The sequence below is a fragment of the Saimiri boliviensis genome, chromosome 20, assembly GCF_048565385.1.
Source record: "Saimiri boliviensis isolate mSaiBol1 chromosome 20, mSaiBol1.pri, whole genome shotgun sequence".
In the NCBI taxonomy this organism is placed as follows: domain Eukaryota; kingdom Metazoa; phylum Chordata; class Mammalia; order Primates; family Cebidae; genus Saimiri; species Saimiri boliviensis.
In genome coordinates, this window is record NC_133468.1 from 12,114,686 (window position 1) to 12,131,506 (window position 16,821).

The 16,821-nt window shown below is 53.6% G+C and overlaps 1 protein-coding gene across 2 annotated transcripts in view; it reads right to left on the bottom strand.

Moving 5' to 3' along the window:
* Nucleotides 1-508: 508 nt before the first annotated feature.
* The window catches only part of FGF18 (fibroblast growth factor 18), a 38,602-nt gene continuing 22,289 nt past the window's right edge, over nt 509-16,821 (bottom strand). For both annotated transcript variants that reach the window (XM_003936157.4, XM_039460555.2), the window contains 2 exons: nt 8,894-9,000; nt 509-1,699 (listed from right to left, as the gene is read on the bottom strand). In XM_003936157.4, coding sequence (XP_003936206.1) covers nt 1,433-1,699; nt 8,894-9,000 — 374 coding nt within the window. In that variant the 3' untranslated portion in view covers nt 509-1,432. The remainder of the gene's footprint in view (nt 1,700-8,893; nt 9,001-16,821) is intronic.

The window sequence follows — 16,821 nt, forward strand, 5'->3', positions numbered from 1 at the left end:
GGTCCCCGGCTGACCTAAATGCTCCCACCATATTTCCGTGTTCAACCTGTGCCTGGCAAAACACTGATGTGGATGACACAAGTGACTCAATTAATCCCTAGACGGCAAGCTCCAAGAGGCATGGTTTCTTGTCTGTTTGATTCTTATTAATTTCTCGTACTCAGAAGACTGCCTGGCACTTAGTCAGCGCCTAAGAAATATATACTGAACGGATGAATCCATCAATAAATCAACGAATGAAGAAATGAATCAATGATTTCCTAGAAGTGAAATTCCCTGAGGGTCGGGGTTTTTTCCATGTTCTTTGATAAATCCCCAGGGCCTAGAATCAGAGCCTTGGCACAGGAGAGGTGTGAGTAAACGCATAGGAACAAATGACTGAAGCGGTCATTGAATCAATGACCCATTAGAACGGAATCTCCCTGCAAGCCGGGATCTCCATCTGTTCTAAGGCTGCCTTCTCAGTGCCTGGTGCATAGTGCATAGTGAATGTCGAATGAATCTGTCAATGAATGAATGAATGAATGTACAAGGCCCCAGCTCTCAGTGCAAAGACCACAGACCAACCAGAAAGCAGGAGACACAGAGGCCACTGCCCCCGCCCTACCACCAGCCACCACTCGCCTCGTGGTTTCTTAAATAATTTGTCTGTTGTCTTTAATTGTTGAGGCAGTAATACTTGGTTCATGAAACTGCAATATACAGAGAGGTGAAATAAATAGCTTATATATATATATATATAATATATATAATATAGCTGGTTTTAAAATATTCCCTTATCATTGGTGTACTAGGTCACGTGAGTCACGAAAGGTCGATAGCAGCATCCTCCAGAACTGCGAGCAAGGCAGGGTCACCATGATTGGACGAGGCGTCTGTCGTCGGGAGGTCGAGGCGCGGAGAATTCCCAGGGGCACGCCTTCCCTGCGCGGTGTCTCGGGACAGCTTGCAGTGGACAATAAATAAATGACTGCAAACCAGAGAGCGATTTTTGTTGGAGTTTGGGGCAGGGATAGAGGACTGGGAAAGTCAGGGGGAGTTTGTTGGTGGGTAGAGTACTATTTTCTCTTTTTCTTTTTTTTCCTTTCAGAACCTTTGGGAAAAGACTTTGGTTTCTCGAAGTGTCAGTTCCTCATTCAAGTCCTCCTCTGGGGACGAGTTTAGAGTTGTCTGTTCCTAGAGAGAGACAAGCACCTGTGGGTTGACTACAGTCCCTTTGCATGAGTCTTTTGTCATCGGGGGTTTCAAGTCAACAATAAAATCCTTATCACCCCTCCCCCCAAGAGTTTTGGTTCAGTTTTTGTCTTCTTTTAAACACAATATACAAAAATAGAGCTTCTTCCTTATTTTTCATGTAAAAATATTCCTCTGATGCAGTTCTCTGGGAGTGGGAGTGTGGCTAGGGCGACCCGAGGGGCCGCGGCGGGATGGCCTAGGCAGGGTGTGTGGGCCGGATCCGACGGGACCTCTTGGTCACCGTCGTGTACTTGAAGGGCTTCTGAAGCTCCGGCTGCCCCTTGGGGTAGCGCTTCATGAAGTGCACGTCCTGCTGATTCTCCCGGGTCTTGGGGCCCTTCCTCGGCCGCCCCTTCTTGGTGAAGCCCACGTACCAGCCACAGTACTTAGCCGACATCAGGGCCGTGTAGTTGTTCTCCAGAACCTTCTCGATGAACACACACTCCTTGCTGGAGCCATCGGGCTGCAGGGGAGAGAGGGGGAGTGTTCAAGAAAAATATGACTCAGTGGTGCTTGTTAAAGCACAGCAAGGAAGGTTTGTTTCATTCAGGATCACCACGATCGTTGTAGGGACAACGTTGTAGGGTTTTGCAGTGGGAGAGAGACTGGGCTCAACTCTGAATACAGCATGGGCAGGTATGGGTGCTCCTTGGTTTACAGCCAAGGAGCAGGATGCAAAATGACTAGGACGAAACATCAAGGGGATAAGGGATTCTGGCTAAAGCCACCTAACAGGATTTTTGCTGAGGACAGGCCAGGGAGATCAGACATCACCTGAGGGATGGAGAAGGATGAGGACCCTGATCAGGTATCGAGGGTGGGGGGTTCTTGCTAAACTGACTTTGCGAGGCTCTTGCTAAAACTGGATTTTACGAAGAAGTGCACAGATAGGCCTAAGAGAAGGATCAGGAGCCTGACTCTAGTTTGGCCAAGCAAAGAGTCCTGGTCAGGAGGAGGAGAGAAAGGGGACAGCAGGTACAAGGGGCATGGGGCAGCACAAGAGAGAGAGCCTTCACTCCCTGGATCTGTAGAGTAAACGTTTTTTACTGGCCCCTGCATCTTTCCCCACCCTCCAATTAGGTAACAGACTCCCACTGTCATTCAGAAATCTATTCCTTCCCCACGCTCCACCCTCATGGCCCAGGAGCCCCACCTCATCCCTACCAGAGCACGGCATCCAGACACTGTTTTCCCTTTGTCTTCAGTGACTGGCTCACAGGTGAGCATGTGACCCAAGCCATCCAATCAGAGTGTTCCTTGAGACATTTTCTAGGCAACCCCAAACATAGGTGGATTTAAACTGGATGAGTTTGTAAGGCTGAAGCAGAGGCAGCCACTTTATCACCATGAGGGGAGATCCTGTCTGATAGTGAAGCCAGCACAGATGAAGCAAAGCCAAGAGGGAGAGAAGGAGAGAAAGTACATCTTGGTAACATTACTTGGGCTCTAGATCCAGTCACATCTGAAGCTCAAGTTACTTCATGGTTATGTGGGCCAATAATGGCTCATTTCCTTTAAACCAGGTGATCCTGCGTTCTATCGCTTACAACAGAAATGAGTCCTGATGGGTTTGCACAAAACCTGAGATTAAATCAGCTACTCAGCTGTAACTCAACTCCACTTCGATCTAGTTAAATATAAATTACACGTAATGTGGGATGTGGTGCATTTTCATACTTAGTATGAAGTAAGGTGGGGGCCACTAAAAATAAGAGATTTCACATGGCTGAACTCCAAACTGTGCCGTCGGTTGCAGGATCTCAGGCTCCTGGGCCGATGTGTGAACTCTCTTGGGAGTCTGGGTGTGCTGGGCAAAAAGCACTACATTTGGAGTCAGAAATTGAATGACCTCTAACAGTTCCTTGTGTAACCTCGGGCCAGTCAGTCCCACTCTGTAAACCTCAATTTCCTCATCTACCTAATGGGAACAATGACTTCCGCATCATAGAGACACTGTAGGAGCGATGCTTATAAATGAATCTGACACTCAGTAGGAGCCTGCTAGATTACTCCGGAAGGGCAGCTATTCCCGACAGGGCTGGCGTGCCTCCCTGGGATCTGATCTGGACACAGTGTGGTGGGGAGGCAGGGCTTCAGTCTCCTCTCTGAGACGGCCGAATTGCTGGATGGGGAAGAGTGGGAAACACAAAGTTGGAAGGCCTGAATTAGCAGCACTCGAGTTTCCAACTAACATCTCCAAATTTAGGCTGGGCCCACTCCCCGTTACGGATGGATGCCCGGCCAAGCTGGAAGCCCAGCGGTCTGGCTGTGTGTGGAGACTGAGGTGTGAGTTCCAGCCTTTTGTTTGAAGTGGAAAACAGGCTGAGGCTTCCAGGAAGACTCACCTTTGAGCAGAGGGCAAGCTTGGGCCCTGCAGACCAAGGGCTGAACTTCGCAGAAAGGGACAGGCAGGGTAAGAAAACACTCTCTGGAGGATGAGCTCTTTCGAGGAGGCTGAGGAACAGGCAGGGGCAGACCTGGGACACATACATGGGACCCAGAGGACAGTATGGGTGGCGTGAGCAGTGAGGGTCTCCTGTGAGGAAAGCCAGGGCAAGTGTGCAAGGCATGTGGAAGGGAGTGGTCCCTGGGCTCTGGGTCCCCCATGGAAAATTCTGGAAGCTGTCTGTCCAGCCTGAATCCAGGTTCTTTGCCTGGTCTCAACCAAACAGTTGGAGCAAACAGAACAAAGGCTACACCATGACGCTCCCCAATTCTAGAATGCCTGCCACTGCCTGAAATGGCTTTCAACCCTCCAGGCTCAGCTCAACAACTGCCTCCTCAGGGAAGCCTTCCAGGACTACCCTTTATCTCCCTAGGCAATTCCTCTTTGTCCTTCAAGAGCGTCAAACCTTATTGGGCTCACATACTCCATCTTCTGAACCCCATTCCTCTTCCCCACAACCCAACAGAGAAATTCCACATCCGCCCGCTTCCACATTAGCCCAAGTGCCTGATGAGGTCGGGCTGCTTCTCAGTTCTCTCGTTGCTGAGCACAGGACTTAGCTCCAGACAGGGGTGCCCCAAGAATTTGGAGTTGAACACATTTTCATTAGGATGGAAACAGTGGGATGACATATGAAAGGGGTTTCCTCCTGAAGAGGAGGAAGACAGACTCTCCCTCCTTGATCTGTTATAACTGTCCCAGAGAGAGTCCTAAGCTACGAGATGTCCCTCCTGGGATACACTAATTAGGGAGACAGAGCAAGCTGAGCCCTAGAAATCGCCTAGCCCACTTAGTCTCCCTACTCATTCGTTAACCATTTATTGATTGCCAACTATAGGCCAGATATTGCTACTTCCATTTCCTTTCGTCCTCTCCTTTGACTCTGCTTGGTAGAAGAAAGCAGAGCTCAGAAGCAAACCGGCTTGTCCAAGATCACGGAGTTTGTAAGCGGCAGAGCTGGGATGTGAACATGCCCTAGCCTGGTCTCAACCAAACACTGCAGCTCACTTCTCCTCTGCCCAGTTCCAGAAAGGTCCCAAAGAGGAAAGGGTGAAAAGGGGCAGGTGCTGCCCGTCAGAACGTCTCGCCTCCCCCAGGCCCACAGAGCCACCATTGGCACAAAGTGAGGTTTGGGATGTACAAGGAGCTACCCAGTGCCAGACACGCAGGCTCAATACACGTCTGGGTTTACTTAAGAGGGTGGAAGAGCTGGGCTTTTGGCTGAAATGCATGAATCTTGGGAACCAGCCCTGGGGCTATGATAATCACAAGTTCCCCTCCATGACCTCAGGCAAAAATGGGTGAGAAGCTAACAGCAGGCTGCACTTGGGCTTGACACTTGCCTGTGGCCCTGGCTACCACTATGACCCTGCTCACCACACAGAGACATTCCAGAAACACCTGTGCTTGGGTCCCACCCCCAGGAACTCTGACTCAATCAGTTCAGGCAAGGCAGAAGCGTCAGTACATAAAGAGTAAGTGAATATCCCATCCCAGAACCCTGATGATTTAGCAGAATTTGATCTCTGCCCTAATACCACCTCCAACCTCTTGCTTCCCGAACTGGAGCCTAGTCCTATTTGATCTGAAGATGGAATCCTGATGACATCATCTGCCCTCTAGATCCAGTCTTACCCAAAACTAGAACCACCCTCTGGACTGTGTTTTTGTTTTTTTTTTTTTTAGTTTAGTTAGTTTGTTTGTTTGTTTCTATATAAGCCCCACATTCTCTTTTTTGCTTAAGGCATTTTAGGTTGAGTTTCAGCCACCTGCAACCAAAGCCATCTTAACAAAGATGTGCTGGTGGGCAGGGTGCTCCCCTGCCCTGAAAAGGTCTGTGACTCTATGTTGCCCCAAAAAGGACTCAGTGATTGAAACAGGTGGGTGCCGATGAGAAAACTACAACCTGGGTCGCAGCTGGCACAGCGTGCTAGATACTCAACAACTGTTTGCAAAATGACAGGAAGCGCCACCTTCTGGGCCTGGTGACATAGGTTCCAGAGGGGTAGCAAAGAGAAGGGGGGCCACCTCAGCATGCAGGAGCTGGGGACAGAGCTTTGGCATCTGATTGGTACAATTCGGCAGAAAGAGTAACTCCAGCAAGGGCCTGCGGCCTCTGGAAAGCTCTGTTGAGGGCTCGATGTGGGTGCCCTTGCTGCGGCCAGGGATGTGCAGGCTTGGCACACAGACGGCCCAAAACTGTCCCATTGAGCCACTCCAAAGGAGTCGGCACTGGAGCTGAGACTCCCACAGGTGAAGAAGTGACTTGTAACCCGGCTTCAAAGGGGGAAGGGACTAACAGCAAGTGCCGACTTGCCTACTAAGTGTTCAGATTATCATTCCCATTTTACAGATGAGGACTCCGAGGCTTGGCAAGGCCAGGGCACTTTGACTCCCTTGGCTTGATTTGGACAATTCAGGCTGTGGCTTAAGAGTCAATCCACAGACAGCGGGAACCATGTTTCTCTCTTTGGTGTCCCCGCAGCCCTTTGGCCAGGTATGCAGAACTCAAATGAATGGATGCAGAATCGGCCCTCAGGGAGCTCCCGGCGTGACAGGGGATGCAGGCACAAAGACAGACAGCAACGACCCAGGTCAGCAGACAGGTAACAGAGGGCTGTGCGAGGGGCTGCGGGGCTCCAGGGTGGGTGGGCTGACGGAGGCAACCAGGAATAATGAGCCAGGACTCAGGTGGACAGAGGGAAGGGCAGTTCCGGCAGAGGGCACAGCATGGACAGTGCCCAAAGGCCCCGTCCAAGGAACAGTCGTGCCCAGTGTCATGCATCTGAGGCATAAGGAACGCATGTGCCCGGGGAGGCTCCCCAGGGCCTTCAGTGTCCCATAGCAAGGTGGGAGGACCCATGGGTGGGTCTGAAGTTGGGTGGGGGTGGGCACAGGCCATGTGCTGCCCTCCAATGCCGAATGTGCTATAGAAAGCCGAAGGTGGGCAGTGGAGAAAGGCCTGGAGGTGCAGAAGCCACACACCAGGCGGCTGGGACAACGACTTCCGGGAAGGTGGGGGGCCGAACAGAGGCGGTGGCAGGGTTAGGAAAGGCGGGGACCCCCAGGACCGAGGCCCCGCTGGGCAGGGAGGCTGTGGCGAGGGCGGCAGCCCAGGAGCCAGACTCCGGCCTCGGGGGCCAGAGAGCTAGGGGCGCTGGGCGAGGCGGAGGCCAAGCCTAAACAGGTGGATTTGGGGGCGCCCTTGAGTTCCCCCCCAAGGGGGAGGGGCAGAAGACAGGAGGCTGGCAGGGGCTGGGGGCAGGCGTGGAGGCCGGGGCAGGAGTGGGGGAGGCGCCGGGGGCCGGGCCGGGCCTCCCTCCGCTGCGCCAGGGCGCCCCGCGCCAGCTGAACCGTCACCAATATTAATGACGGGAGAGAGGGCGAGGGGGCAGGAAATCGGAGCCGGCTCCTGTGGAAGCGGTGACTCAGCGGCCAGCCCGAGGGCGGGAGGCGGCGGGAGGCGGCCGGCGGCGGGGTGAGGGGGCGGCCCGAGGGGACGGGGCTGCTCTTCTGACCCCCGCGCCGCCCTCCTGGGGTCAGGATGCCGGGAACCGCGCGCGCAGACGGCGAGGGCGGGCCGCGGCGTGGGCACGGGCACTAGCGGGTGCCGCCGGCCCCTCCTGGGGGAGAAAGAGAAAAACGAGCCGAAAACTCAAAGCAGGTTGGGCCTGGGAGGCGGCCCAGGCGGGCAGGAGAACAAAGCGCCTGACGCGGGGCTGGGCCGCGCCGCCACAGGAAACGGCCGGCCAGGCCAGGGGGACCCGCCAGGCCAGGGGGACCCGGCGCCCGCGCCCCGGTCCGCGGTCCCGGCCCCGACCCCCCTCGCCGGCCGGCCGGTCTCGCCACGGCGGAAAGTGAATCACTAATTAAAACCACTCCTCGGCATCCCGGAGGCGCGCTCTGCGGATTACTATGATGTTGCTCTTTGAGAAGCCTCAGTTGGTGTGGGCAGTGCGGCTGGAATCTTTTCCTTCCAAACCCGGCTTTGAATCCCGCGGAGCTCTAGTGTGGGACCTGGGACAAGTGCCCGGGCGTGGCCGAGCCTCGGCTTCCTCATCTGTGGAATGGGGATGGTAGCGGTGGCAGCCTCCTGCGATTCATTTTCAGTTCAGTGCCAGGCAGAAAGTCGGTGCTCAATTAGCGGAGGCTATTGTGACCGTAATTATTATCAAAATAATGCGACAATGCCCTGGCTAGGAGCCTGGCCTGTTACACCCTCCCCAGCCTCTTGAGTGTGGGGCTGGGGGAGAGGGATAAGATAGGGGATTCAAAAAATCAAAACCATGGCTTCAGCAAGACTGAAGTCATCTCCCCCACCCCCAGCAAGATGTAATGAACCACAAATAATTAGCCAGGGCATTGTCCCCAAGCAGAAGCCCATCCCCTTGGAATCTGGGCCTTCCCTCCGCCTCCCTTCACCTGTCCAGTCAGAACCCCCTCAACCCTGGTCATACAAGCTGGATACGGGAGTGAGTCAGTCCCTGCAGAGAGAAGGGACAGAGAGCCTGACCCCACCACAGAGCTCCTGTGGATAACACCTTCCATTCAAACACCAACGGAAGCCAGTGACTTTTGCAAACAGGTGCACCCAAGAAAGAAACAGGGGTGCTGAGGAGCATCATCATTGGAGACTCAGGTCCCCCTGCACCTGGGTTCCCCCCTCCCAAAGTCCCCCCACCTGAGGGTCCCCCCCACCTGCCTCCACCCTAATTCGTTACATGCAGCTGTCTTGCCGTTTTCAAAGTAATAAAATCTTCCTGAAATGCTAGAACCATGAAGCCCAGCACTGACGAGGTGGCAGGGTTCCGGAGCCCACTACTACAGGACCGTTGGCACTGTCGGCCCCTGGCAATTGTTAAAATGATCGCTGCAGCCACAGCCCTTGGCTTGCCAGTTCCTTGTTCCCAGACTTCAGGAACACATAGTTGGGATGCCCCAGAGCCCCTCAAGGTTTCTCCCATGTCCAAGAAAGCCAGAGTGGCACACCCAGTAGGAGAGACCAGGGACCTATGTGCACCATAAGTTATAGCCTTGAATTCCTCGGCCTGGTGAGCTCAAGTGCCTGGACAGAGGAGTGGGGGATGGGGCGGGGAGAAAGGAGGAAATTACCATTTCCATTTGGGGCTGACAATGCTCTGGACACGTGGCAGCTCCCAGAGCTGCCAGAGGGGAACCCTAAGTTCCCGAGAGTCCCAGGCCATCACTCACCTTCCCCACGAGCTTGCCTTTGCGGTTCATGCACAGGTAGAATTCCGTTTCCTTGCCCTTGATCCGGACTTGACTACCGAAGGTGTCTGTCTCCACTAGGAGCTGGGCTTCGAAAGGCAGAAGGAAAACAAGACGCACTTTATTACGAGGGGCAATGGCTTGGTCTAAAGCCTTAGTGACATGGTCCCTGGTCCTATCTTTGGGCCTTCACTCCCCCAAAATCAGGCATGGGGAGGCCTAACAAGTCCCACAGGACAGATGCCATACAAATAACCACAGAGAAATCAGAGAAGTAGCAGTGCCCTGCCCTGCCCCTCAGGCAGGGAGATGGAAGCCACCTATCACCTGTTCCCTTCCCTCCAGCCTCTCTTGGCTCCACTTGGGATCCCGATGGCTCCAGCCAGAAGGGAGTTCTGCCCCTTGTGGCTAAACACCAGTGTGCCCTTCTCCCCATCATCACCTATCTTCCCTAGCCCCTCAACTCCCCCAAACAGGACAAAGAGCCATGCAAAAACCATCCTGGTCAACATGGTGAAACCCCGTCTCTACTAAAAATACTAAAAATTAGTCGGGCATGGTGGCGTGTGCCTGTAATCCCAGCTACTCAGGAGGCTGAGGCAGGAGAATTGCCTGAACCCAGGAGGCGGAGGTTGCGGTGAGCCGAGATCGCGCCATTGCACTCCAGACTGGGCAACAAGAGCGAAACTCTGTCTCAAAAAAAAAAAAAAAAAAAAAAAAAAAACCATTTCCCAAAGCAGGACAGACAACCATAGGAAAAGACCAGTCTCCCAAAGGGATAGACGGCCGTCCAAATAATCCCCTCTCCCAAACCCAAAGCAAGACAGACAGAAAAATAACACCATTCCCCAAATCAGGACAGCCAGCCATACAAATAATCCTATTCCCCAGATACCACACAAATAACCACAGAGGGCCTGGCACGGTGGCTCACACCTGTAATCCCAGCACTTTGGGAGGCCGAGCCAGGAGAATCACCTGAAGTCAGGAGTTCGAGACCAGCCTGGCCAACACAGTGAAACCCTATCTCTACTAAAAGTACAAAAATTAGCTGGGCGTGGTGGTGCACCTGTAGTTCCAGCTACTCGGAGGCTGAGGCAGGAGAATCACTTGAACCCAGGAGGCAGAGGTTGCAGTGAGCTGAGATTGCACCACTGCACTCCAGCTTGGGCAACAGAGTGAGACTCTATCTCAAAACACACACACACACACACACACACACACACACACACACACACGCACACACACACACAGAGCTAAGGAAACCAAGGGGACAGACAGACCCACATGCAGGCATATGCATGCACCCCTCCCCTGCCTTTCGGAATGTAAAGGTATTTTCTCCAAAAGTTGGGTCTGTGGCCCCTCCCTGCAGAGCAAGCATCTGGAGCCCCTGCTAGTGCCCCCTGGCACCCTTACCCTGGCTACTTATAGCAGGAAGGGCACAGGGAGTGAGGTGTGAGCTCTCTGGGAAAACGTATGCAGGATATTCCACTGTTCTCCATGGAGGCCCCCAAAGCTGAAGGGTAACTAACTCCCAGGAGCCCAGAAATCCCACTCAAGCCCCGATCTCCCCTGGCCCAGGGTGGGAGACCCCATGCTACACCATCTATGCTCCACAGAGCCCACCTCAGGATGAGGGGTCCACAGCTGATCCCCCAAAGCCCTGCCTGAACAAGGACATCAAGCAGCAAAAGACTATGACTGTCCCTCGATTAGGCATGCTGTGTCCACATCTTTTCCTCCCCCTCTGTCAGCCCATATTTTTCGCCCCAGTAGGAGGCTGCTGTGTGACTTCGGGTAGGCCACATGCCCTCTCTGAGCTCTCTCTCCTCTCTGGTCTTAAACACCCCGTGCCTGACTCCCCAACACCAGCTGCTTTCTTTGCTTGTGACTGCCCCCCTCGAAATTTGTGCACCCTTTTCCCTGACCCCTTGTTTCCTAGTAGCCCCTGCCCCTCCCTCACCCACAAAAGTTTAATTTCAGTGACAAGGGACTTGCTTCTCCATAACAAAAATCATAGCCCCAAATTCCTGAGTACAGTACCCTTGGAGCCACAAAGAGTATACCTCAGCGCCCTTAAAATGCACTAGGTATGATTTTAATAAAAAAATTTACAAATACAGACCCTGGTGCCCTGCTGTGAAAATTAAAACCATCTGGAACTTGAGATTTCCAATAATTAATCTAGCCCTCCTTTGACACCACTACTAATTAAAATATGATACCCACCTTTCCAAGAGGGAAAAAAAGAAGAATTTACATAAAATTTAAAGATCTAACAAGAATTTAGTAACTCTAGAAACAAGGGGAGGCACATTCTTCTCTCCATCTCCCCTCAGCCCTAGAAAACACTGAGTTGGGGATATTAACCAAGGCTGAGATGGTGGTGGGTGGGGGTGCAAGCCCTTGATCCTCCCTGCTCCCCTTAAGTCAAACTCCGTGTCATCTCCTCTGTGAGCTCCCTCCCTGGGCCAAACATCACAGCAGCTCTGAAACTCACTTCCTCCGTATCTTCGCAAAGCTCAGGCCCCACAGGGGGTGAGGAGTTATGGGGCTGTCAGGACAATTTCAGGTGCTTCTGATGAGGGGCAAAGGTGAGAGCTTTGGAGTCCACAAATCTTGATAGGAATCCTTGGCCCCAACCATATGACCTTTGGCCTCAGTTTCTTCTCCTGTAAAATGGGGGTATAATCTTCGATAGCTATTGTGAGGATTATACAAAATGATGCTGTGAAGAGCTTAGCACTCTGTTCTCAGAGGTGAGGGAGGGAAAACTCAGTAACTGTTATTTAAGTTTCCTACAAACCGCAAAACCAAACTGTTTTCCCAAAAGAAAAGAAAAACAAAAATACAGTGGAAGGAAATGGGATGTGTCTGCAAGGGTGGAGGAGCAGAGCTTCCCTCCCTAGGTCTTGCGCTATGACCTGAACTTCCCAACATCCTTCAGGGCTGCAGGCATCCCACACTGAGAAGCACATCAGAAAATGCCTGGGGCTGGGGCTCGCCGGGTCTAGTTTCGTTCTGGCATTGCCATCCTAGGCTGTGTGACCTTGAGCAAGCCATACCCTACTCTGAGCCTCAGTTTCCCTACCTGTGGAAGGGGGAGTGGCTCGACCCTATTCTCCTTCTCCTTGGGATTAGGAAGTGGGGTCTAGCAGAGGGGCAGGGGTGGGAGATGAAGGAGGTGGGTGAAGCCACTGAGTTGGGGTCCAGACAACCCCACATAGGCCCGAGGGGGAGACTCGCTCTCAGCCCCTCCCAGCACATGCCTGGACCTCTGTCCTCAGAACTGCTCCTGCTGTGCTCCCCTTAGAGCCCACTGAAGCCACCCATCGCCACGAGATTGGGTGTCTTTGTCCCCATTTTGCAGTGTAGGAAACAGGTTCAGAGCAGCAACCCAGTAACGGGCTGACCTCAGGACTGCCTGCCTCTTTCTGCTGAGGCCTGGGCTCCAGGGGAGAGGCCCCCAGCTCTGGAGGGACAGGCCTCCCAGCACAACCCCCACCCCTCACCAGCCAGGGCCGCTGCAGGAAGCCCAGGCCTTCACCTGAGCTGTCCAAAGGCCCTGGGGCAGGGGTTGCACCTCCACGCACCAGAAGCCTAGCCACCCCCACCCCAGCATGGGGAGGGTCTGCGCCTGGCCGTCACGCCAGGGGAGCCAGAAGTCTGTTCTCTCCATGACCGTAGCATGCGATGGAGTGACCTAGACTCCACTCAGCACATGACATCATGAGGAGGGAGCTGGGCCAGAATTACGTAAAGTCTTTTGGGAGTAATAGCAGCAGTTCTCAGAGAGAGGGGGGCTGGGGAGAGAGAAAATGAGACGGAAAGAGAGACAGGAGAAGAGAGACACACCACTCAGGCCAGGGCCTCCGCAGCACACACCCACTCCCATGACCCAAGGTCCCAGGACGCTGCTCTCAAGAGCTAGAAACTTCATCTGGGCTCAAGCACAGCTCCATTCGTGGGGCCCGCACCAGGCCAGGTGGAGGAGTTGATGACATTATCTCACCCTGCTCATCGGACTTCCTCACCGCCCCGCTGGGCCACTGTCCCCTCCAGCCTGCACAACTCAACAGCCCCCTCCCTTTGCCACATTCCTCCTGCCCACCTCTCCTCCACACCACAGCCAGAGGGATCCTTTAAAAATATGAATTTGCCAGGCACTGTGGCTCATGTCTGTAACCCTACCACTTAGGGAGGCCGAAGCAGGTGGATCACCTGAGGTCAGGAGTTCGAGACCAGCCTGGCCAACACAGTGACACCCCGGCTCTACTAAAAAAAAATACAAAAATTAGCTGGGCATGGTGGCACATGCTTGTAGTCCCACTTACTTGGGAGGCTGAGACAGGAGAATCACTTGAACCCAGGAGACAGAGGTTGCAGTGAGCAGAGATCATGCCACTGCACTCCAGCCTGGGTGACAGAGTGAGACTCTGTCTCAAAAAAAAAAAAAAAAAGAATATATAAATTAATTGTGTCCCTTCCCTGCTAAAAACCTCCTAGGGATCCCCAACCCATGTAGAAGAACATGTAAACTCTTCACTGGGACCCAAAGGGGGCACACAGCCTGGCCCCTGTGGACCAACCCCGCCTCCCTTCCTTGCCCCTCCCCTCTAGCACACCAAGTACGCTCCTGCCACAGGGCCTTTGCACCTGCCGTTCCTCTTCCTGGAGGCTGCTTTGCCCAGAGCTTCCAGAGTGGCTCCTCATCTCCTGGGTTGTGGTGCAAATATTGCCCCTCAGACAGGCTTTCCCAGACCACGATGCCTAATGCCAGCACCACCCTCCCCAGTCCAGCCCTACCCCATTCCCCTGCTCCATTTTCCTGAGAGCTCTTCTCTGAAACTCTCTCTGTTGTCGGTCTCTACCCAGCAGAAACTGAGCTCCACAAGGACAAGGACCTATCTGTCTTTACACTACTCTGACTTCCAGCGCCTAGCCCATGCCTGGCTCAGAGCGAGTGATCAGTAAGCCAGTTTTAATAAGCTCACTGACAGCCTTGTGGCGTGGGGATGACTGACAGCACTCACTGGCTAATGAAAACGAAATTCAGGGAGGTGAAGTGGCTTGCCTGAGGCACATAGCTGGGAAGGGCAGGACAAAGTCTGAACCCAGTGTCTGATTCCACGGTCAGTGCCCTTCACCACTGTGCTCCTTCCTGGTGTGACTGACTCTGGGTGCCACTTGCGAGAACCCTGGGTTCCCACCCAGCCATCCCTAGCCTCAGTGACAATGCGAAAAATCTCTTCCTTCTCTGGGCCAGATCTAGGTAACCTCTGAGGCCTCTTTCAGTTCTGCCCCTCTGGGAAGTATCAGTAAGTGACATTTCTTTAGAGCGGATGACTTGCTGGATATTGCCCTAACTACCTTACATGCATTATCTCATTTAATTCTTACCACCATCCCACGAGGTTAGAACTATTGCTATCATCCCCAATTTGCAGGTGAGAAAACAAAGCCCCACAGCCACACAGTGATGGAGCGGAGATCCAAGCCCAGGCAATCTGACCCAGAAATCTTGGGCTTCGCCTGTCTACCCCACCCCTCACCTCTCAGTGGCCCCAGTCCCTTTCCTGGGGAGTGAGTGAGTGAACAGTGAAGGAAGCAGGGGAGGTCTTTTCTTTGGCCCACTTTCTTTGGGCAGAAGTTAACGGGCAGGAATGCCCATCTTCCCCCAACTCCGCTTCCAAATGACTTTGAGGGAGGAGGGAGTCCCTAGGATCATGCTGAGGAAGATACCTTTGACATGGGAGACGGGGAAGCCCTCAAGACCACCCAGGGCTAGGGTGTGACCATAGCCAGAAAGGCAAGGAAGGTTTGAGACCGGATCGGGGAGGAGAAAAGGCTGCATGAGACCAGAGGAGGAGGACAAGATGGAAAGCCCCGCGCCACAGCTGCCCCAGAAGGAGGGCCCACGAGCCTGTCTCCCCCGGGTCCCACATAGAGTAAGAGCCCAGAGGCCACCCAGGGCTGGGGGCAAGAAGAGTGGCAGAAAGAAAAAGGGCTCAAAAGATCTGCTCCGTTCCCTGGCATCCAGAGAGGAAAGTAGCAACCGGGGAAAGACGGCAGGAAAGGAGCCGGACAGAAAACTCTTCCTACAAAACACTCGTGTTGTCTCGCCCCACTTTAATGCCTGCAGCACAAATGACTAAAGAATGATGATAACAGCAAACACTTACCTAAGCATCTACCACGTGTCAGGCAATGCTAAGAGCGTGAATGTGGGGCCAGGCGCGGTGGCTTGTGTCGGTATTCCCAGCGCTTTGGGAGGCCAAGGCAGCCAGATCACCTGAGATCAGGAGTTCAAGACCAGCCTGACCAACGTGGTGAAACCCTATCTCTACTAAAAATACAAAAATTAGCTGGGTGTGGTGGCGCGTGCTTGTAATCCCGGCTACTCGGGAGACTAAGGCAGGAGAATCACTTGAACCTGGGAGTTGGGGGTTGCAGTGAGCTGAGATTAATTATACCACTGCACTCCAGCCTGGGTGACAGAGAGAAACTCCATTTAAAAAAAAAAAAGAGTGTGAATGTGGAATATCTAATTTGATTGTCACAACAGCCCTATGAGATAGGAACTATTATGCCATTTTACAGATAAAGAAACTAAGTCAGTTATGCAGAAAGTTAACGGAGCAGTTAAATTGCTTGCCCAGGGTCTTACAGTAGGACCAGGATTTGAACCCAGGCAGAGCAAGGCCAGAGCCAGTCTGAGACAGACGGAGACTCAGACAGCAGACATTTCACAGGCTGGTGATGACAGAAAAGAGAAGCAGCATTGACTGATTGACTGATTGATTGGTTGGTTGGTTGGCTGAGTAATCCCAGTGTGCTTCCCCAGCAGGGTTTCCCAGAGGGTGATCAGAGCCTTGCTGTGAAGACTTTGGGTTTGAAGGGTGGGAAACAGCAGGGAAAGAGAGAGAGGCAGCCAGAGGCATGGAGAGAGACACAGCAGAGACAGAGTTGAATCCTACAGACGCAGAGGACAAGATCCAAAGAAGTGGAACTGGAGAGAACAAAGTTGGAGGGTAGATTGTTTTCCCCAAGCCTGGGGTAAATCCCCAACACCCGTAAGAGCAGCAGGGGAGCTGGGAGCCCATGAGAGGCTGGCCCCCAGCCTGGGGCCCTGAGAGGGGTGGACGGTAGCTGGGCAGCTGCAAAGGTCCCAGTGCTGACAGAGCTGCTGGCCGCTCTCCAGGCATCTTCCCCCAGTGGAGAATCATCCGCACTACAGACAGCCCTGAGAGGTCACACCGAGTCAGCCCTCCCTCCTTCCCCACTGAAGGCAGACCAGGTCTCCAGAGAGGGAGACAGAGGCAGGGATGGAGGAGGAGAAGGTACCCTTTCCGGAGACGCTTCCCCGTCACTGTAACACACATGCCCGTGCATACACGCACTGCTGTATATGGTCTTTTCTCAAAGGTGCCCACAGTTCCGCTTCTCCACACGGACACACCAGAAAGTCAGAGGGGAAAACATCAATAGTGCTCATCAGGAGCTCTGTTTCACCCTAGCTGCAGCTCTTGTGTAGCCACGTCAATCAAGGGGTTGGTGAGGTGTGGGCGGCCACTCCCCCCAGGGTCAGAAGCTGTGGGACACGAGCTCAGAGGGGCAGGGGTTTAGGTGGAGAGAGGAAGGTCCCTTCCCGGCTGGGAGAGCTCCTGGGGGAATCTGGGTCTGATGACCACCCTATCCTCACTGCATGGTGCAAGGCTGGCTGGATGGAAAGGAAGGTGCTGGGACAGGAGGGAGGGAGCGCTGATTTGCCGAGAATCTACTGTGCGCTGAGATCTGTGCCAAATAGAAAGAAGCCTCTTTGCCCCAATGCCCAAGGGGAAATGACCCCTGCCACACACCCCAACACACACAGGGCGTCACCCATACATTCACTTGCTCAAGCATAT